Here is a 23,653-nt window from a genome sequence, read left to right on the forward strand (position 1 = left end):
CTCAAGTGAGCAGTGATAGCTCTCCAATTTAAGCACCTGATCGGAGTGCTTGAACCGATCATAGTTATCTAAGATCACATAACATGCTAAACTATAACCTCTGGTTTACAAATCACAAAATTTAAATTAACCCAGTATGCTAAGATGGGTATCTGATGAAAGCCATGATGACATTATTTGTGTGATATGATGCACATGGTGCCTGTTCCCCCTTGCAACATCTATGTACATTAAGCCAGAGCAAACTAAGTTATATTTCATGTTAGTTGAATATATGAATCTAGTAAATATCTGCCCAGGAGCTTTCTAGTGACCCTCAATGGCAGACCAGGGGATTGGAATCTGGCTCTCATTGCTGAAAGTTTAATACCAAAATGGCTCCCTTTAATTTTAATTTGATTTTATTTTAATATTTTTGGTCTAATGGTTAAAGCACAAGCCTAAAAAATAGAAGCCTGTGAGTTCAGATCTTTCCTTAGCCATGAAAGCTATCTGGGTGTCTCCCCAGTCAATCTCAGCCCATCTTGCTTCATACAGTTGATAAAATAAGAGGACAAAGGTGTGTTGGATATGTTCGCCATCTTGTGTTATTTATAAAAATAATAAGGGAGGGATACAAACAAATACATGTTTTTTCATCCATTCCAATTATTTGTCTTAGGACCTGGTGTCAATTACTCTGGATGCCAAATAACCTGGGCCAAATTCTGCAAGGTAAGGGTTGGGAAAGTGAAACACTGTTTTGAATCAAACTGTGAACCAGTTTGCTTAATAGTCTTCTTCATTTACCTTCTACAGGAGAACATGGCAGGAAAAGGCTTTTCGTTCTGGGTCTGGCTGGACAATATAATTGACCTGGTGAAGAAATACATCTTGGCCCTTTGGAATGAAGGGTAAGGGTGACCAGAGAAATCATAATTGTTGACAGCATCTCTGTCTAGAAAAAGCTGTTTTTGTCACTTATTGGTCCTCCAAGGTGAGAAAGTTTTAAATCAGCTTTCCCCAATTTGGTGGTCCCTGTTTCTCACCCCCCCCCCCCCCCGCATTTGAGGACAGCAGCAAATAGGATCTTAAGTCGGTTTTAAAAGCCCTGCTTTAACAATACAGTAAATGGATCCATGAAATAAATTGGCCATGTTGCCTACAGCAGACAGCTGTTTTGTAATACGTACAGTGTTCCCTCGATTTCCGCGGGGGATGCGTTCTGAGACAGCCCGCGAAAGTCGAATTTCCGTGAAGTAGAGATGTGGAAGTAAATACACCATTTTTGGCTATGGACAGTATCACAAGCCATCCATTAACACTTTAAAACCCTAAATTACCCTTTCCCTTAACAACCATTTACTCACCATTATTACTGGTACTCACCATTGAATAAGACACTTAGTGATCCTGATATTTATAAACATAATTATTTATTAACAATAATTATTTTTGTTATTTATTTGCAAAAATTATTAGTTTGGCGATGACATATGACGTCATTGGGTGGGAAAAACCGTGGTATAGGAAAAAAACCGTGAAGTATTTTTTAATTAATATTTTTTGAAAAACCGTGGTATAGGCTATACGCAAAGTTCGAACCCGCAAAAATCGAGGGAACACTGTAGTCCAAAATTTCAAATGAGCAAAGGATTTGGGGGAATCACTGTCCTGCATAATTGCAATCAACTCTATGATTTTGCGATTATTTTAAAAATAAGTAAAATATACCATATTGAAACTATATATATATATATTTTCCTCCTCCTCCTTCTCCAGGTATATCATGGGCTTCATCAGCAAAGAGAGGGAAAGAGCCATCCTGAGCACAAAGCCTCCAGGAACCTTTTTGTTGCGTTTCAGCGAAAGCAGTAAGGAAGGTGGAATCACTTTCACATGGGTGGAGAAGGATATTAGTGGTAAGGAATGCAATCCTGAAATGACAGAAGAGCCCTGTGCTAGGCTGGATTATGTGCCATAAAGTCTTAGTCAACTCTTAGTGGCCACATAGATTTTATCTATGATCACCTGTGTTTAGCCCAGTCCTTCAACTCTTCTAGTGGTGAGTCTTATCACCACTGACATTGTGTCCATCCAGTATGCCACTCTTTTCTTCTACCTTTCTTCAGCTCACCCCCAAAAGCAATGAAACATAAAAATAAACATTTAATATCAGTGCAAGAATTTCAGTTGATTTTACTGATTTAATCTGTTAAATGGGAATAAAGACAGAATATTTCAGAACCAGTAGGTATATATTTTTTTCAATACACTTATACCCTAGCAAGCATCATCTAAGAAGATGTTTCCTGTTATTTGTAAGAAAGAAGAGAAAATGCCTCTTTGAAGAGAATATTCAGCATCTTCATTTTTATAGGAGATATGGATGTGTAGAAATACATATTTTGTATGCAATTTTCTGAAATAGATGCATGTATATGCAACTATCCCTAATGTACAGTGATCCCCCGCTCGTTGCGAGGGTTCCGTTCCAGGACCCCCCGCAACGAGCGGGTTTTCGCGAAGTAGCGCTGCGGAAGTAAAAACACCATCTGCGCATGTGCAGATGGTGTTTTTACTCCCGCAGCGCTAGCGAGGAGCCGAAGATTGGGGGCGGCGCAGCTGTTTTAAAATGTCGCCGCCGGCATGGGGGGCTTCCTAGCAGCCCCCCAAACCCGGGTTGGGGGTCCGGGGGGTGCTGGCAAGCCCCCCATGCCGGCGGCGACATTTTAAAACAGCCGCGCCGCGCTGGCTGTCGGCGCTTTCGAGCTGAGTCCCGGAGCGAATTCGCTCCGGGACTCAGCTCAAAAGCGCTGACAGCCAGCGCCAGCGAACGGCTTCTCCGCGCTGGCTGTCGGCGCTTTCGAGCTGAGTCCCGGAGCGAATTCGCTCCGGGACTCAGCTCGAAAGCGGCGAGAATGAACGGCGTGGGCGGGCGAAGGGCGGGCGGCAGCGAGGAGTTTGCGTGGGCGGTGGGGAAACTCCTTGCTGATGCCCGCTGCTCGCCCTCCCGCCAGCAAGAGGGGGAAGACCCAGGGAAGCCGCCCAGCAGCTGATCTGCCGGGCCCCATCTACGCATGCGTGCCCATAGAAAAAAAGGGCACACATGCGCAGATGGTGTTTTGACTTCCGGGTTGAAAAATCGCAAATTACCCTGTTCGCAATGGTCAGGGATGCAATAACCGGGGGATCACTGTATACATCTTTTGTCATTTTGGAATCAATGCCACAAATGAATAAGAGTGAAATGCAAAGACCAATTTTGTTCCAATCTGCCTATTACTTCAGGAAGTACAAACTAGACCATTGTTTAAAAATAGATAAATTATCCTTGGTTTTTAAATGTGTATATTAATTACTGGTGTCATTCAAATTGAATGACACCAAAGGTCACATATAATATTAACAACATAATGTGATCTCAGAATTCATATTTATAATGCAAAAGGAAAGGAAAAAGGAAAGGAAAAAAATATAAACAGAATTCAAATTTCCCAAATTTTATTTGATTGTTCGTTCTATAGCCGCCAAATTCAACCAACTGACTCCAGATGGTATTATATTGCTTAAAAGTTACACCCAATTGTTTCTTGGAACCCTGCCAACTCCTGCTTCAAATCTTGAGAAACAGTACATTTTGTCAATCCATATCTTTCCAATGTTGTGTACTTGTTCTTTCAGCCATCCATATATGACTGAAAAATCCACAGTTCTTGTCATAATTTTAGATACTAGGAATATAATCAGAAATAATAAATGCATATTTAACACTTAACAATTTATCCACACATTAATAATCTTGTTTCAATCCAAAATACAGCAATAATAGTTCAAGTGTAAGCAATTTGAGTTAATACTTTAAATCTCCAGTAGCAAGTAATTACAACCCAATATTATTAAGCATTTTTGGTATTGTATATTAAATTTTAAAATCATGGGGAATTTCACATTATTTAAAGCAATGTTTCATTGGTTTATCAGGATAAGACATTCAATTTCCTTATTCCTAGGTTTTGCAAATAATTGTTTAATTTTATCAACTTCTGTCTGTTTAGGCTTTATATATGGAAAGTCTGTTCCCACCCTTGCTAAGATCCTTTAAATGGAAATGGCAGGGGCTGAACCAGCAAACATATTACTTCTGCGTCAAGGGATGCTAATAATTATTTTTTTTTACAGAAGTTACTGTGTGTAATATTTTAATGAATGTTCTATAACATCAGAAAAATTCATCTGTTTACTAAGGGCAAAATCAGCGATGACCAGTTTCTAATCAGCGTACAAGATTTTATTTTGAATTTTGTGATATTTTTCAGATTACTTTTTTTTTAATTGCTACGAGTTTTTCTCCCTCTTTTCATCTTGGGCAAGGAATCTATTGGTTCATTTTTTAATCCTCTTTCTACAGGAAAAACACAAATTCAATCAGTGGAGCCATATACCAAGCAACAGCTCAATAACATGTCATTTGCTGAGATTATCATGGGTTACAAGATCATGGATGCCACCAACATCCTAGTTTCCCCGCTTGTTTATTTGTACCCTGATATTCCTAAGGAAGAGGCCTTTGGAAAATACTGCCGCCCTGAAAGCCAGGAGCATCCTGAAGCCACCGACCCAGGTAGTTGTTGACTTTCTGTGCTAGTTCCCCTTAACGATTACTGCAGGTATGCTGCAATCCTAAACATCTTTGCTGGCTCTTAGTGTCCTCTTCAACCCTAGCTATAGAACACTGGAAGTATAGTTTCAGCTTCCTGTCATACATAAATTTTGTTAGTGCACATGATAAACAAGTGCCTCCTAAAACCCAATGGGAAAATAAAAACTTTTGAGCTTCCTTACATGTGCCATATGGCCTTACCTGCTTTATATTAACATTCCATCAGGTGGCCAAAATCATTAAATAGGTACCGTGGCTGCTGAAAGGAGGCTTACATTTGCAAAAAGGCACTATGGAAATTGGACCTTGGAGAAATATTCTTAAGTGTTGCTGACACTTTTTTCATTTTTGAGTGGAAGTATATCTTCATGGGGAACTATATCCAATCTTACAGGGAGTATGCTCAATACAAACTTTAATTGAATTTAGTGTGATTTACGTTTGTATATACAGTGTTCCCTCGATTTTCGCGGGTTCGAACTTCGCGAATAGCCTATACCACGGTTTTTCAAAAAATATTAATTAAAAAATACTTTTTTTCTATACCACGGGTTTTCCCGCCCAATGACATCATACATCATCACCAAACTAATATTTTTTGCAAATAAATAACAAAAACATAATTATTGTTAATAAATAATTATGTTTATAAATATCAGGATCACTAAGTGTCTTGTTCAATGGTGAGTACCAGTAATAATGGTGAGTAAATGGTTGTTAAGGGAATGGGAAATGGTAATTTAGGGGTTTAAAGTGTTAAGAGATGGCTTGTGATACTGTCCATACTCAAAAATGGTGTATTTACTTCCACATCTCTACTTCGTGGAAATTCGACTTTCGCGGACAGTCTCGGAACGCATCCCCCGCGAAACTCGAGGGAACACTGTATACATTTTACATATATGCAGTGTATGTGTACATGTGTGTGTGTGTTTATATATATATATGAGGGATCATATCCTAGTAAAAAGGGTGTGGCTACCTGACGAAGGCTTAATAAGCTCAAAATAGATCTATAGTAGTCTCCCTTCCTTTTCATTATCAGCAAAAATATGTATATTTATATGTATATATATGTATGTTTTCGTAGATTTTCACAGGTACAGGTATGAAGGTCTTGGCATATTCGGGTTTCTTCCCGTATAAGTTTAAACTCCTGATTTCCTTATGGATACATCTATGCCAATTTTTTTCTGGTCTCTCGTATAAGTATTAAACAGGTCCTGACTTTCTTTGGTTTCCATTTCAAACAAATCAGCATTGTATAATATCATGAAGCCATGTAGGCAGTAATGAGTCCTTTACTACCAGGTAGTAGTACTCTCGACACGTCTGTGCATGCACAGAAGCCTCCCAGGTGAGTTGGCGGAACCTCCTGCCACTAGCACTACTGATTCTAAGAACTGGGAGCAATCTACCGCTGCATCTAAGAGACTTTCTCTTCACTACATTTCTTTTTCTCTCTCTAAAAAAAAAGCTGATTTAAATTAGGATTTCTCAAGAAATCTTCATGTTGTATATAGTCAGCGACTTACAAAAACCAGCAAATTTTCCTAGTTTTTTCTAATTTAACCTGACGCTGTTGGTGGCTCTTGTTGCTTGGTTAAAAACAAACATTGGGCAAAAATGAAAAGGCAATTTAAAAATAAGCCTTTAGAATTCTTGCCTATTTTTGTTACACCCAAAGTTACTTTGCATCTCCAACCAGATGCAAAAGCAAGAATATCTAAATGTAGCATTTCAATTAAACAAAGTTTAAATGTACCTACATGTAAATAAAGGTGTGTCAATTAAGACAACAGAACTCACAGCATCTAAATTCTGGATAATTCTCTATTTGCTTTCTCGTTGTATATGTATCTCCAAACCTTTTTAATAAAACAAAAAAAAAGTAATTTGAATAGGAGACCCTTTTTGCATTTTGAGATACACAAACTAAGGGATGTTTTTCTCTTGTCCGCAAACAGGCGCTGCTCCATATCTGAAGACTAAGTTCATCTGTGTAACCCCGTAAGTCTGGTTTCTTCACTAGGCCCCTTGGATTATATCAAGCAATTGCATAATATTTGTTCATATCATTCTCCCAAGTTATTTGTGCTTCAGCCCAACCAACTGCCCTCACATACACAGCCAGGCAAGACACTGAGAGCAAACAGCACTTCTTACTACCGTGTTTCCCCAAAAATAAGACACTGTCTTATATTAATTTTTGCTCCAAAAGTTGTGCTACGTCTTATTTTCAGGGTGTGTGTTATATTTCTCAAATAAGACAAATTCACAGGCAGAAAAGCTGACACCCCCAAAGAAAGTTTACTGTACGGTACACTGATTACGGTACGGTATGTGTCAGTATGGCACCCACGGCACTTATATGGTACAAAAGTATACTCCCGCTATTGCAGCTTCCGGCCACCAGAGGAACTACAGTCTACGCACTGTAGAGGAGATTGTAATGGCGGTGAGACAGCAGCAGACTGTGTCTGCTAGTCTGGACAGTACAAAGCTATGGAAGGGGCCAGCAGGGGACGCCACATTATTACGGTACCGCTATGAACAGCTTTGAATGGTACCATATGTTTTTCTACCGTACCATATGTAAACTTGACTACGCCTTATTTTCAGGGGGTGCCTTATATTAGCAAATTCTGCAAAACCTCTGACATGCCTTACTTTCGGAGTACGTCTTATTTTCGGGAAAACAGGGTAGCATTGATGATGTTACCTATTTAGGTATTGAAATATCTGCAAGAAAACAAGCTCAGAGAGTACCAAGGACCCCTCATTTCAACCCTGAGCTGCAAATATTCTCATTTACTGGTATCTGTGCTTCAATTATCAATGGTTTTCATTCCAAAATAGATAATATACTGTATACAATAGATAAAAAGTACAGGTAGCCTTCAACTTATGACCACAACTGGGCAGAAGGTTGCAAAAGGTGGCCATATGACCCCAGGAGATTGCAACCATCATAAATATGATTCAATTGTCCAATCACCAAATTTTGATCATGTGGCCATGGAGATGCTGCAACAGTCATAGGTATGGAAAACATAAATCACTTTTTTTAGTGCCCTTGTAACTTCGAACTGCCACTAAACGAATGGTAAGTTGAGGACTACCTGTAGCAGAAGAAAGGGTTGGGTATTAATAGCCTCTCCTCCTGTACAGATTAGAGATGCAATTGCACAGAAATTTCTTAATTAAGTTGTATGTAACTTGCCTCTTTTGTAGACCTTTCCCCTAATTGTGCTAAAAAAATCCACTGACACTCAGCTAGACTACAACAATCCATTTTAAAATGGGTGTTTTAAAACTTTTGATAAACACAAAATAATTGCAACAGAGAAGAGAAAACATTTGTGTATGTATGGTACAGTTAGTGATGACTCCAAAATTCTCTTCTTGCCTCCTTTGTGCTGAATGAAAAACTATAAGCCTCCTTTGAGTCCAGTTTGATGCCTGGTGAACCATCTTTCAGCTGTGGCGAGGGGGACGTTTGCCCAGATTCTCCTGGTGCACCAGTTGCGGCCCTATCTGAACCGGGACTCACTGCTCACGGTCACTCATACCCTCATCATCTCGAGATTTAACTACTGTAATGCTATCTACATGGGGCTACCTTTGAAAAGTGTTCGGAAACTTCAGATTGTGCAGTATGCAGCTGTGAGAGCAATCATGGGCTTCCCTAGGTATTCCCATGTTACACCGCAGTCTGCAATGGTTGCCGATCAATTTCCAGTCACAATTCAAAGTGTTGGTTATGACCTATAAAGCTCTTCATGGCATCGGACCAGAATATCTCCAGGACTGCCTTCTGCCGCACGAATCCCAGTGACCAATTAGGTCCCACAGAGTTGGCCTTCTCCGGGTCCTGTTGACTAAACAATGTCGTTTGGCGGGTCCCAGGGGAAGAGCCTTCTCTGTGGCGGCCCCGACTCTCTGGAACCAGCTCCCCCCGGAGATTAGAACTGCCCCCACCCTCCTTGCCTTCCGTAAACTCCTTAAAACTCATCTCTGCCATCAGGCATGGGGGAATTGAGGCATCCCCCCTACTCCCCCAAGCCTATACAATTTGTGTATGGTATGTCTGTGTGTATGTGTTGGGGTTTTTTAAATGTTTTTTTTTAATCTATTAGATTTGTCATGAATTGTTTTATTGTATGCTGTGAGCCGCCCCGAGTCTACGGAGAGGGGTGGCATACAAATCTAATAAATAAATAATAATAATAATAATAATAATAATAATAATAATAGACACCTCCGGATATGACATGCAAACAGTTTACTGCTGCCTTCTTCCAGTATATTTTTCAGCTTCCCAAAGCCCTGGGAGGTCTCCCAGAAAGTGCTTAAAAGACCAATCCTTGCTTACTCTCTAAGCCAAAACAGCCATTTGCTGAGAGTACATTATATATAGCATCTTCACCATTCTGTTATTGCCTTCTCCAGTCTCTCAAAGGTATCTAATATGTGCATGAATGTCCCTGTAAGAGCCATGTCTGACTAGTTCTTGCACAGCTTCTAACTTTTCTGTCTTCTTGCTAAACCCTCTTCTCCCCCTCTCTCACCTCACCTTTTTCAGAACAACCTGCAGCAGCACTATTGAACTACCCATGTCTCCCCGCACACTTGAATCCCTCATCCATTTTGGCAGTAATGGTGAAGGAGCTGATGGAAATGCCAGCGGGCAGTTTGGTGAGTGCATGGCTTATAGTTCAACTATCTGAGGTGGAAGGATAGTAAGATCACTTTGTTCCTGCTGCTTTTGTACTTAGGCAGTGACGTGGGGCAGGCTGAGGTGTTCTTAATCATCCCATTTTTCATTTAAACCAGGAGAGGCAGCATTGTGTCTTCCAGATTTTTGACACTTCAGCTTAAATACCACACACTCTTTTGTTATGTATTTAATTGCTACTGTATTTCACTCAACAAACCATGATTGTTGACAGGGTGTTCTGGTTTTGCAAACCAGAATTTAATCTTAGTTTAATCTCAAAGCACTATTTAAACGTAGTTTGTCCATTCACAGAAAATGGATAAATAAACTTATAAAATAAAACACCTCCTCTCCATTGTGTTGGAAATGTAAGAAAGAAATAGGAACCTACTACCATCAATGGTGGACATGTGGTAAAGCTAAAATATATTCGAAATTGATAGAGAAAATAATAAAAGAAATGGTAAAACAGGAAGTAGAAAGTACCCCGGAATTTTATTTATTAGGAATTACCAATCAGACTTATAAGAAAGAAATTTTATATTTAATTATACACATATTAACTGCGGCTAGAATTATGTATGCGCAAAATTGGAAGGGGGAGGAAATCCCCAAAGAAGAAGAAGTTATAGCAAAACTATTAGACTGCGCTGAAATGGATATGATGACAAGACGTTTAAATGATCAAGAAGAAACTAAGTTTTATGAAACATGGAACAATGTTTATAAATGGATAGATAAGAAAAAATAAGATATATAATCTATTTTTAGTTAACTTGTTGCTTTTGTTTTTACTTGGGTAATATCAACACTAACATTAGTTTAAATGTATTGCTTAATGACTATGGTAGAATTAGTTTATATATAAGAATTAGTTTATATATAAGTAATATAGTAAGAATTTTGGTTTTATACATATATCAGTAAAAATGTGAAAAACTTTAACCTAAATTTAGCAAATTTTTAACATTCAATATATATCTAATTATGTATTCTTTTTCTGTATTTGAATCTATACTTTCAAGATAAGCGGGGGCAAAGTATCCCCACTTTGTGTTTAATGTTTGTATGTTTGTTTGTCTATTTTATGAACAATCAATAAAAATATTTAAAAAATAAAAAAAAATAAAACACCTCCACTTGCCCAAACATAAACATAACACATGTTTATTAATTCCCAAACCATAGGAAAGATATATATTGCTTGAGGTGGGGTTAAGTGGAAGTCCCTCAATTGATTAAAAGGACTCTTGTTTAATTTTGATCAGGAAGGACAGACTAATAGTAAAGCAAGAACAAAATACTACATGAGGAAATGTCAGGAATAGATACTTTCTAGTCTTAAGTTTCCATATTCTAGAATGAATGAATGAAACAGAAAAGGAAATTTGTGGAACAGAAACATAAATGAAATTTTAATGAAATCATGGAAAAAAAACAGCAGCAGCCCATATCCCTCACAGATGTTTAATATTGAAAAATGAGAAACTACAAAGAAAGAAGAAAGATATGGGTCCTGGCAGAACACTTTGCAAGAATAAAAAAAAAGTGACAGCTTAGCCAGAATACAACTAATAAAATGCAAAGAGCAGCTTCATTTAACAAGGCAGTGGACACAGCTCCTGAATGCAACATCTAGCAGACAAGATTTCATCTGGCCTTTAACACATCGGCTGAGTGTGTATACTTGCAATGTGAAATTGGATTGCATTTTATTAGTTAGTTAGTTAGTTAGTTAGTTAGTTAGTTAGTTAGTTAGTTAGTTAGTTAGTTAGTTAGTCCAATACACAATGAGGGTTTTAGTGGGTATATATCTATATACACATAGTAAAATACATGATGAAGGTTATAGAGGAGATACTCATAGTAAAATATATCTAAGAAAGAATAGAAAAGAAGGTATAGTAATAGAACATATCAATGAAAGAATAGAAGAAGAGATATAGGAATAGAAGAAAGGTATAGGAGATATAGGAGAGCAATAGGACAGGGGACGGAAGGCACTCTAGTGCACTTGTACTCGCCCCTTACTGACCTCTTAGGAATCTGGATAGGTCAAACCGTGGATAGTCCAAGGGTAAAGTGTTGGGGGTTTGGGGATGACACTATGGAGTCCGGTCATGAGTTCCACGCTGCGACAACTCGGTCACTGAAGTCATATTTTTTACAGTCAAGTTTGGAGCGGTTAATATTAAGTTTAAATCTGTTGTGTGCTCTTGTGTTGTTGTGGTTGAAGCTGAAGTAGTCGCCGACAGGCAGGACGTTGCAGCATATGATCTTGTGGGCAATACTTAGATCTTGTTTAAGGCATCTTAGTTCTAAACTTTCTAGGCCCATTCCTCTCCTTCTGTATCTCTTGCAGAGTCCTTGCAGGTGTTCGACATGGAGATGACTGCTGAATGTGCCAATTCACCCATGTGATCACCTTTTGAAAACAGCTGACCATTTTTGGTGGCTTCCTGGCATCAAACATTTACTCCCCTTACAGCATCATGAAGCTCATACATCTCACCTCTGCCTCAACAGGAGACATTTGATTGAGGGTCCTCCTTAAAGTATACCACTGCTGGAGCTTCTTGCCTGATCTCAAGACAGTTGGAGGGAGAAAATTCTGTTTAACTTTAGCTGGTTTTTTTTCCCCCACTGCAATATTTCCCATTTTGTATACTGGTTATTAATGTAAGGAGTGAAGATTTTGTTCTAGCGTGTAACTAAACCAACTGTTTCTTCCCAACAGGGCTTTTTGGTCTTCTGCGCATTTTCACTGCATGGCACAAAAAGCTATTTCTATCCTCTTAAGTGTTCTATCCAGAAATAAAGCAGTTGAAATTGACAGGCAGGAGTCTATTCAAGTAGCCCAGGGAGAGGAAAAGATATAGAAAAGGAAGGACATTTCTTAGAAATGAGAGTGTGCTTTTTTTTCTTTTCCAAAACAATGTATTTCCTGTTCCTTGCTTTTTGAACACTTCTGTGATGATCAATATACCTTAATAGAACAGTCCTGCAAGATAAGGGCTAGAAAATAGCCATTTCTTGTGCATCTTGAACTTTGATGCTCCTATTAAAGACTTTAGAACATTCCAACTACATAGACCGCTAATATTCAAGATTGCAGCATAAACCCCAAAGGAAACAGTATTTGAATCCCCAGTCCTTTAACTGAAAAATCAGTTCTCCCTCCATTTCCTTCCACCCAAAACTTTTGATCATGGGAAAATGTTTTACTGTCTCAGATTAAGGCATTGGATTGAGATAATGGGACAAAAGTAAACTGATAGTTCAGTGTTAAGTTCCATCACAAATTTGCATATAGTTTGTTACTTTTATTATTATTTATTGCACTTTTATTTACTTTGCCCTAAAAGGACCTAGGGCCTTAAAAAGAAAGGGTGGGTTTTCCCTCCAGCAAAGTTAAGAGGTGAATCCTGCTGCTGAATAGTGACTGTCCCATAATCATCCAAATTTTATGGCTGAGTGGAATTTAAATCTGATCTACAGAACAGATGTCCAGTGTTTTAGCCTCTGTGCTCTCTTTGAAATACTATATTAGTAACCAAAAACAGGTATTTAAAGTAGTTAAAAGAAATGGTTATTGGTATTTTTTGTCTCCTAAACAATGTAAGATATATTGTTAAAAACTATCCCTTTAAAAAGCAATATTTTAACATTTGAACTGTTTATTGCTCATTCATTTCTGTCAGCATCATTGGTCATCTCCTTGTGGCCCCCTTCTCATATAGCTTTTTTAATTTAGCCCCAGCTGGAGCCAATGTTACTCAGTTGCTGCTTGGCTATTATAGTTTCTCCGTTGTAGGAATTGGGGGCTTCCAACGCTGAAGACTCCATTCTAATCTCACTGTGGTTCAGTGGAGTTGAAAAACGGCGATACAAGATGATAATGAAAGAAGCTTGTTTTCAGTCATTAGGACAACCACTTGAAAACTGATACTTTCCAGATGTGCTGGACTTCAGCCTCCTGGTTCAAGGTGATGAAGTTCAACCAATCTGGAAAGCAATAATTAAAGGAAGACTTATTCAGAGGCATTGATTTGCAACATTTGTACAGAAAATTGAATCATTGATTGCTATGCTCCTGGTTTGCTGAATAAGCTACTGTGACTGTGGAAGCCAAATCCAAACATAGTGTAGTGTTTGAACCCAGCTACTCGCTACATAAGGGGACAGAAGATTTTCCAGTCCAAACTGTACTTTTCCCCTGCAGTTGGTTAGACAACCTGCAGCTGTGTTATTATAACCATAGTCTGGATAATGAGAATTGTAACCCTGCCTAGGCTTCTTCTCCACTTCGCAGCCACAGAAGTCTTTTAGGAAGAGAATAATGATCTCCATTCATGCTAAACTAGAATTGTTCCAGTGCTAAGCTGCTGTTGTCTTTCCTAATCAAGTTGTTTTTGTGCCATTGATTTCCCTTCTCAAATTGTTCAGTGTTTCCTCCCCCCCACACACTTTTCCCCCCCCCCTGTAGCAACTTGCTCTCGAAGAACATAGCCATTTTAATTTCTTTGTATATTTTATTGCTGGTTCTACAACCTTCAGTTTTCTCATAAATAAATTCTGCTACTTCATTTCTCTGTTTGAGTCAATTCTTTGTCCATTCATAAATGGCGTACAATCCAAAGAAAATCCAATGGTTGGTATGCATAATAGACAGCCACAAGTGCGCACATGTTTCAGCATGCACAGAAGCAAAAAAAAATCACCGAAACATGGGCGCACCTGCAGCTCCATGCACAATTTTGCTACCTCCACAGGTGCAGAAACAAAATCATGCTGCCCTTGCAAGCACTCACGAGCCGCAGCGGTGAGCCAAATTTAGCATTCCGGCTAGCAGCCCACCGCTGACAATAGTGAAAGTGGCTTAGGGAAGAGAAGAAACCTTATATAATCAAATGACAGCCAAGAATAAATATATATTTTTCTATTGGAACCAAACTCACAATCACTTTTGGATGTTCGCTATGTACACTTACCAGGATGAAGCAAATCCACCTTTAAATACGTCTGATTTGAAGTACCACTTTTTAAGGACCACATACTGAAAAACTGGAATATGTGTAGACTTGGTAACTAGAATAGAAGGAAATGGAAAATCAAGTTCTATCCAAAAACATTGAAATAACAAATTATGTCTAGCTTGGGAAAGTGTAGTTTACAGATGACATGATAGGATTTTTTTAACTATGTGACTAGACTGACTTGTCCTCTTACTTCAGAGGATGGGATCAAGAAAGAAAAAGGTAAGAAATTACACATTATATTGAACCATGTTTAATTTAACTTTTTGTTTTATAATCCTACAATGGCTGGTTCATCAATGAAGATCCCCCCCCCCCCATAATCATTTCTAAAGTTTTTCAGGAGTAAAAGGTGTGAAGTTTGATTCAAGAACAAAATGAAAGAAAAAAGAAAAGTTTATTGTCTCCCTCCCTTTTTTTAATGGCAAGCAAGTAAGCATGTAAACAAGCAAGTCTCATCCATCATTTAACAGAGCTATTTATGGATGGTCTTATAATATCGCTGATCCCCTGTAGTAGAAATGACAGACGGAAAGGCTGCCCGAGAAGAGGTTTCTACTAGAAGTTGAAGGGCCAAGTTATAATTCTGATTTAAATTCAAAATGCATATATTGGAAAGATGTTCACGGTCAACTTTAGTGGCTCTGCAAGGCCAGTGGCTGAACTGGAAACATCAATCTATTTTGGCTTGCATGCTAAAACCTATAATCCAATGGACCCAAAAGGTCTCGGGGGAAGTTCCTTCTATGGATCATGTTCTAAAAGACAAAGATGGAAACTGAGCTATAATTTAAAAAGTATCCGTGCATCTTGACAGGATGCTGGGCAGGGGTGACATTAAATTCCCCCTGTACCAGTTCTTTGGACATGGCTTGGTGGGAGAATCAAGTGACTGAGTGAACATGGCCAACTTGACACTCCTTCCTTTCAGCATGGAGCTGATCTCTTTATGGTCCCCCTCTGGCCCCTCCCTCCTGGGGACTACTTTAGAGGGACAGGCTGCAGCAGCTCTGCTGTGAATGGAGAGAGAAAACTTCAGATTCTCTCTGCTTCGGCATTTAACTTTGAATGCTGTGGCACAGAGAAGCCGAACTTTTCTGCCTTCATTCACAGCAGAACTGTTGCTGTGCTCCATTTATGGACCCCCACACCATCCTTGGGGAGGCACATTGAAGTACAGTGGTACCTCTACCTAAGAACACCTCTACTTACAAACTTTTCTAGATAAGAACTGAGTGTTCAAGAATTTTTTTTTGCCTCTTCTCAAGAACCATTTTCCACTTACAAGCCTGAGCCTCCAAAACTGTAACTGGAAAAGGCAGGGAGAAGCCTCCGTGGGGCCTCTCTAGGAATCTCCTGGGAGGAAACAGGGCCAGAAAAGGCGGGGAGAAGCCCCCATGGGGCCTCTCTAGGAGTCCCCCGGGAGGAAACAGGGCCAGAAAGGGCAGGGAGAAGCCTCCATGGGGCCTCTCTAGGAATCTCCCGGGAGGAAACTAGTCCTCCACCCTCCCTGTGGTTTCCCCAGTCGCACGGATTATTTGCTTTTACATTGATTCCTATGGGAAAAATGGCTTCTACTTACAAAAGCTGGTCAGAAAACGAATTAAGTTCATAAGTAGAGGTACCACCGTACCTTAAAGGGGCAGGCAGCCTTCCAAGCAGGCTCCCTTCCCTTTGTCGTGAAGGGAGGAAGTAAAGTTCGGCCAGGTCTTCTCCTTAGGCATACACATAGAGAAAAAGAGTGAGCAGTAAGCAGGCAGGGGTGAGAAGGGCCAACCAGGGGTGGTTTTTACCAGTTCTGCGAGCCAATTAATTCGCCGCTACTACCAGTACCCATGATCTTGTCCAAACCTGTCAAATTTTACTCCTGATGCTGGGTATTGTGAACTTTGTGAAAGACCATGAGGACTCAGGCCAATTAATTTCTGTTGGTTGCTTCCAGTTTAACATACATATGTTTAAATGGCATAAACACCAACCATGATTTGTAAAAATGCCACAAAACAAGTATCTTCTGAAGTTTTCCATTCCACTGAGCACACGTCTACTATAACCACATATCATCTGCTGAAGAAAGGTCTACAATAAGGGTGGCAAGTAATCTGGAATGAGGGCATGGAACAGAGAAAAAAAGAATATTTTGTTCTTAAAGCCAAAAACTACTGCAGGTGCTTTTAATTTTTTTTTTCTGGCAGAGATTCTGTAACTTTAAACAGCTGGACAGCCAGAAATAGCACATACTGTGATCCTTGGTGTAGCAATGTAGTTATGGAATGTTTTATCTAAGTTGACTATATTAAAAGCCCAACACACTCACTTTACTGACATATGAGTAAAGTGGACAGTTGAAAACAGGATAATTGCACATGGAAGTTTATAATTTGAATGCCAGAAGCATAAGAACAAATGGATTGTAAAATACAGCGTACGAGTTCAGAGCCACAACCATGTCATTTTCTTGGCCACTGTTAAATAGAAGGTTACCATGCTGACAGGAACGTCGGCAAGATGGAATTCTGAACAGGAACGTTTTAATTCTAACTTCAGTACCACAAGCAACATGAGTGTACAGAACACAACTTGGCATTTGATAGGTCCTTTTATAATCAAGCTGTCAAACTGACAATCAGTATGCTTCAATTTTCCGCTGTTCACATCTTAGCCAATCAGGCTTTGACCTGCAGCTGGCTTGGATATTTTGAGAGCAGCATAAGTCCAAGGACGTAACACCCCTCACTCCCCAGGTCGCACAGGCATAGTTAGCAAGGTACGCTGGGTGACGTTGGTTCCACCCTGATTACCTTAGTTCAGGGCTGGTGACTGAAGAGTAGGGAGCTGGTTGTGGGTCCTCCAAAATTCCCTGCGACCCAGCTGTGGAGTTATTGGTGTGGATGCTGAAGGCATCGCCGGAACAGGGCACTCGGCAAGCCTGATAGGAGATGAAAAATACTTAAGGCTTGGAGATGGTGGAAGGTCGGGACGATAAACCAGGGTCTGGAAGCAGGTGGAAACTACCAGGAAGGCTTGGGCCTGGTCTAGCTGAGCAGGCTCTAAGCAGGGAACCCGTCATTGTAGTTGGTTGATGTGCTGGCACCACAGCCAGCAATCGGGGAGCTGGGCCTTTTAAGAGCAGGGTCCAATTAGATGAGTCACATGTCCTAGCAGCCATTTTGGACCAGCACCAAAATTAAAGGCAAATATGGGATCCCCCACTGAGACTTCCCTGGGCCATCGGTCAGCAACTGGAGGTAGTCCAGAGTTAAAGTTGGGGTGCAGACAGTCAAAGGTGGTTCAGGGACAGTGGCCCAGGAATAACTTAGTAGGGGTAACCCTAGCCTGGCAAGGGGTAGTGTGCTGGATGCTCAGATAGGTGCACTTGCTGGGATGACAATCATATCCCAGGCACCCTAAAGCCTCTTTTGCTGACCTAACCACTCTTTCACTTAGGCCATTTGCTTCAGGATGAGCGGGCGCTGTGAGGGAATGGCAGATCCCTAGTTTGGCAAGAAACACTTAGAATGAGGCTGTGGTGACTTGGGGCCCATTGTCTGTTACCACTATGTCTGGGAGCCATGCATGGCAAACAGTTTGTTTAAAATCTTCATAATATCCTCAGAAGTGGTGATAGCCAATGGTGCCAGCTCAACCCACGTTGACTATAATGATGATGATGATGATGATGATGATGATAATAATAATAATAATATATTAGATTTGTATGCCGCCCCGAGACTATGCATCCAGAAGGAAAAGGGGGGGGGACATGATCAAAAAATTTAAATATGTTAAAGGGTTAAATAAGGTTCAGGAGGGAAATGTTTTTAATAGGAAAGTGAACACAAGAACAAGGAGACACAATCTGAGGTTAGTTGGGGGAAAGATCAGAAGCAACATGAGAAAATATTATTTTACTGAAAGAGTAGTAGATGCTTGAAACAAACTTCCAGCAGACATGGTTGGTAAATCCATAGTAACTGAATTTAACCATGCCTGGGATACACTTATATCCACCCTAAGATAAAATACAGGAAATAGTATAAGGGCAGACTAGATGGACCATGAGGTCTTTTTCTGCTGTCAATCTTCTGTGTTTCTATGTTTCTATCCACAATCACAAGGAATGTGAGTCCTTGGACTGCCTAGCTAAGTCCATGTGGAGGCTGGCTGAGGGTGCCCTAGGTTCCCACTCATGAATACGTGCAGAAGGTAGTGCAGGCCTGTATTGCTAGTAAGTGCAGGCACATAAGTATGGCTTGCCTAACCCCTGGAGATATTATAACCCTATGTCCCCAAAGTAGGCATCCCTGCTGAATAGACATCTCATGTTGCCTCCCCATGAAGGGTTGCAATGGGGAAAGGACAGGCCCTTGGGACCACCCCCTGTATTCCCAATCCAGGACTTGGAACAAAATAGGATCAGTGCTTGTGAGGGAAGCTTTCTGTCTATCAGAAATGGGCTTAGTAGTTCTTCAACAAGAAGAACAGAGGTATCAGGAGCTGGGTCCAATATGGTTTTGGGCAATGGGCAGCGACTTTGGGCATCGGCGTGCCCTAATAGCTTGCCAGTCCTATATTGAACATGTTCGTGCCCACGCTGGTCACAAGGAGCACACCAGTAGTGCCAGGGATGGGCAGCCCTTCAATGGGCACCACTCCCTGCAAACCTTTGAGAAGCCATTCAGAGACAGAGAAACAGTCCTGACGGTTAGGAGGTCTGTGATAGGGTCTGCGCTTGTTGGCGAGGTCTGGTGGTGCTTCCATGGGTGGCAAAATAGCCCAGCAGACCTTGGACAAGTGACCTTTCTTGCTACAATACCAGCAGGTGGCAGAGCAGAGCCTACATTTAATTCTATTGTGGTTCCCTCCATAGCCCATGCAGGACGGCTGGTGTGATTTGTTTATTTATTTATTTATTTTGTCCAATACACAATGAGGGTTTTAGTGGGTATATATCAATATACACATAGTAAAATACAAGATGGAGGTTATAGAGGAGATACTCATAGTAAAATATATCTAAGAAAGAATAGAAAAGAAGATATAGTAATAGAACATATCAATGAAAGAATAGAAGAAGAGATATAGGAATAGAAGAAAGGTGTAGGAGATATAGGAGAGCAATAGGACAGGGGACGGAAGGCACTCTAGTGCACTTGTACTCGCCCCTTACTGACCTCTTAGGAATCTGGATAGGCCAACCGTGGATAATCTAAGGGTAAATTGTTTGGGGTTTGGGGATGACACTATGGAGTCCGGTAATGAGTTCCATGCTTCGACAACTCAGTTACTGAAGTCATATTTTTTAGAGTCAAGTTTGGAGTAGTTAATATTAAGTTTAAATCTGTTGTGTGCTCTTGTGTTGTTGTGGTTGAAGCTGCTATAGGAACTCTTTTGTTTTTTGCCTTGAGGTGGCAGATGTTTTCCTCCTCCCCCTCAGATAAGTCAATGTTGGCGCCTGAAGTCTCTGACACTGCAGACAAGTTGATCTATCAAGAGATCATCCAGATCTGAAAACTGGTGTTTAGGAATTTGCCCTCTTTCTGGAACCGATGGCAAAAGGCATGCCGTCGAGCAATGTAGGATAGTGTTGGAAAGTGATGGGCCACCATTCCTGACACTACTGGCACTACTGGAACCATTCCCGGCACACATGGGTGAGCACATGCCCAGCGCAGGATTTGGCTTCTGCACATGCCTCATACGAGGACACTTGCACATGCAAGATTTTACCCATTTTTAACATTTGCGCATGCACAGAAGCAAAAAAAAAGGCAAAAATTGATAAAAATATGTGACTTCCGCCATAAACGGCCTGCCTGCCCACTCTGCTGCTCGCAGCGGCTCTGCCGCTTGCGGCCTGCTCTACTCACCCTGCCACTCATGGTGGCTCTGCCATGAATGGCCTGCCTGGCCCTTAACTTTTTTGCCCTTGCTCTGGTGCTTGCGTGACCTCCTTCAGCTTCTCCCTTGCCACACCGAGAAGATGGCATGCAGCACAAGGAGCAGGCCGGGCGGCCCTGGAACTCCAACCATGCGGCCTGCTCTTTGCTCTCCCTTGCCGCAGGCATCTCTCGGCGCAGCAATGATGCTCCAAGCAAGTCGTGGCCTTTAGGAGTACATCTGCTGCTCCCGAAGCCCACGACTCACTTGGGGCACCATCGCCATGTGTGCCGAGAGATGCCTGTAGCGCAGGAGAGCAAAGAGCAGGCCATGCGGCTGGAGCTTGGGCCTGCCCCTGTTGCTGCTGGCCCAGCTGCCGCTCTTCATGTTGCACACGTGCAGCAACTGAAATCTCACGTGAATAAACTTCTGGCAGTGAGATTTTGGCAAAAATCTTTCTATGTTTCCATGCATGCACGGAAGCAAAAAACTAGTGATTTTTACCGGAATTGTGCCAGTTGCACGTGCATGGCATTGTGCTTGGCCAGCGGTAATGGAGCAGCACACACAGCTCTATCTCAGCTACCGGAGCAGCATTCCCGCTCATTCCGGGTAGGACCCACCCCTGGTTTTGGAGCATAATGGTTGCAAAGCTTCTCCAGGAGCCTCTTGCAATACTCCTCCTAGACAGGTTGAGGAGCTGTCAAAGCTTGCATTGTGGAAAACATTTCTCTGCTGCAAGAGCTGAGAAAATAGACGAGCTTCCTGGTGTTGGGGAGCTCCGTAAAGTTGTTGACGCGAAGAACACGCTCGAAACATGTGAGATAGCCATTTCACATTTCTGTAGCAAGTTCAAAGGGAAAGAAAGCTGGTAAAGCAGCAATCCTCAGAAGGACAGATTTGAGTGGTAGGTGCCCAGCAACCTCTCGTCGCTCTGGCTAGTGACCAGCTCTGAGGTGATTCAACTCAGAGCGACTTTGATATGTGGGCTGCCCTAAAACATCGAGCTTTTGGTCAGACGTTCTTATCAGAAGTTCCACTCTTTCATCACCAGTGTTAAATAGGAGGTTACCAGGTTGACAGGAGGCAAGACGGAATTCTGAACAGGAATGCTGTATTTCTAACTTCAGGCCCACAGACAACAGAACAGAAGAGCAACTCAGCATTTGACAGTTCCTTTTACAGTCAAGCTGTCAAACTGGCAACCAATCAGGATGCCCCAATTTTCCACTAGCAGGATGCTCGTGTTTTAGCCAATCAGGCTTCAACCTGCAGTCTGCTTGGCTATTTTGACATGGCCGTATGTGCAAGGACTTAACAGCCACCAGTAGTTACTGATTTTTCTTAGATGTTTTTTCTTTTAACTTCATTGTGGTATACAATGCTAAAATACTTTGCTAGTCTCCCATTCAGATGATAACCTGATCTAACTCTACATAATTGTTAACACGAGCCAAGATTGGCAAGTTGGTTATTGTTTGAAAAAGATAAAATTTGAGGCCAAGTACCTATTCCTAGTTTCAGGGAATATTTGCATTTTAATGGAATTGCTAACATTGCAACATTTAAAACTGAGTCAATATATAGTTTATTGAGTATTAAAAGTTAGAAAACAAAAAAGGGGAAGGGAAAGGGAAAGATTTATTGTACATGTATATATATATATGTACAATATAAGTATATACTACAATATAAGTATATATATATGTACAATATAAGTACATATATATATGTACAATATAAGTACATATATATATATATATATGTATAATATAAGTATATACTAGTATATACTATTGTACATATATATATATATGTACAATATAAGTATATACTAGTATATTTAGCAACTAATTCTGAAAAGTGTGATTTTATGGGAGAGAAAAAGAATTAAATTTTTAAAATGGATTTAAGTTGGCCATAAATAAAATGTAGTGGAAAATGTCCTAAAAACTCAGAAAAAAATCCCTTCAACTTTACTCCATTCTGGATCAAATTAGAGAAGTCAGCAAATATGCAAGCATGAAGGTGCAATCTGTCTGTAACAAGCTTTTGTCCTTGCTATAATCATAATCCATACAAGGGCGACTTGGTAACCTACCCGTTGCATCAAAATAAACTAAAACAAATTCTTGCTCCAAAGCAGAGAGCGCCTGATTTGGGTCAGTACAAGGACGAAAGATTTAAAGCTTGTCTAATCTGCCCAGATATTTTATTTTTAAATGCCTGTAAGATAAGTGATACAGTAATTGGAAAAGGAATGAGACCTCATTTTGATAAATTCTGTCTCTGAAAAGGCCAGGGCTAGACAAGGGGTTCCATTCCTTTTTGACCGTAACGAAGGAGATAGATATGTGCAGGAGGAGCTTCTCATTTACACAACACCATTGAGAGCTCTTGAACTTTGCTTAATTATGATGAAATATGGAATGGTGGTGCATTTTTTATTTTTAAATTAAAAATTAAAAAGTGCTGATCTTTACAGTGAACAGGTCTGTATGAATCGGATGAAATTTCACATGCAAATTGAGTGATTTGTGAATGCAGCCATCTGTCCCTGCTTTAGACAAATTCACCATACCAAACTAGCCACTGTCTCTACAATACTTCTTCAAAAGTACCTCCAAATTGCATGCTTCTTTATTTGTGAAGAATATTGTGGCAAATGGGCTAAATCCTTAGTTTTGCTGTCATTGCATCAAAGAAAATTTGATCAATTTGAATTGTTAAAGGCTTGTTGGCTATATGTGACTCTAATACTAATATTTATTCTTATGATGACATTTACCAATTTTTCACTTTGGCCTCCATCCAATTGAGCCTTAAAAATCTCATTAACCAAAAGGGCACATAGATGAGCACTTAGTCATCTCTTTCTCCATATTACACATTGTGCCTTTCTTACAAAAGGCACAAATTGTAAAACAGTAACAATGTCTGCTAATATACAAATTAGGCATATGTATTCCCTTTCCCAATTAATATAATTCATTTACTTATTCATTGGTCTTGCGTTATAAGATATATAAATTGAACATTAAAACTGCAGTCTGTAAATGGCACACAGAAATTATCAAAAATAAAAAACATCCAACAAAGTAAACATTAATAAAATCTTGCTCATTGACTGTCCTGTAGTACAAAGTGAAATTTTTAAAAATACCCTAACTTTAGTTAAGATGGGCAGCGCACAAATCTAATAAATATTTAACAGGTCTTTCTGCCCTTAAATGGAATTGCTAACATTGCAACATTTAAAACTATGCCAATATAACTTTTAAAAAACAAACTGATTTAGCAATTCTGAAAATGTGTTATTTTTATGGGACAGGGGAAAAAATTAAATTTTAAAAATTGATTTAAGTATGCCAAAGT

At 40.2% G+C, this 23,653-nt stretch overlaps 2 protein-coding genes across 8 annotated transcripts in view; one reads left to right on the top strand and one right to left on the bottom strand.

The window, feature by feature from the left end:
* STAT3 (signal transducer and activator of transcription 3) overlaps positions 1-13,948 on the top strand; it is an 80,649-nt gene extending 66,701 nt beyond the window's left edge. For 4 of the 6 annotated variants that reach the window (XM_070727646.1, XM_070727648.1, XM_070727644.1 and 1 more), the window contains exons 18-24: positions 662-714; positions 799-893; positions 1,762-1,901; positions 4,391-4,606; positions 6,610-6,652; positions 9,228-9,340; positions 11,725-13,948. In XM_070727646.1, coding sequence (XP_070583747.1) covers positions 662-714; positions 799-893; positions 1,762-1,901; positions 4,391-4,606; positions 6,610-6,652; positions 9,228-9,340; positions 11,725-11,783 — 719 coding nt within the window. In that variant the 3' untranslated portion in view covers positions 11,784-13,948. The remainder of the gene's footprint in view (positions 1-661; positions 715-798; positions 894-1,761; positions 1,902-4,390; positions 4,607-6,609; positions 6,653-9,227; positions 9,341-11,724) is intronic. The other 2 variants (XM_070727650.1, XM_070727645.1) reach the window with 1 other exon arrangement.
* ATP6V0A1 (ATPase H+ transporting V0 subunit a1) overlaps positions 1-23,653 on the bottom strand; it is a 512,121-nt gene that overhangs the window by 196,913 nt on the left and 291,555 nt on the right. The gene's annotated exons all lie outside the window — the stretch shown is intronic.

Source organism: Erythrolamprus reginae, chromosome Z (genome assembly GCF_031021105.1).
Source record: "Erythrolamprus reginae isolate rEryReg1 chromosome Z, rEryReg1.hap1, whole genome shotgun sequence".
Classification (NCBI taxonomy): domain Eukaryota; kingdom Metazoa; phylum Chordata; class Lepidosauria; order Squamata; family Dipsadidae; genus Erythrolamprus; species Erythrolamprus reginae.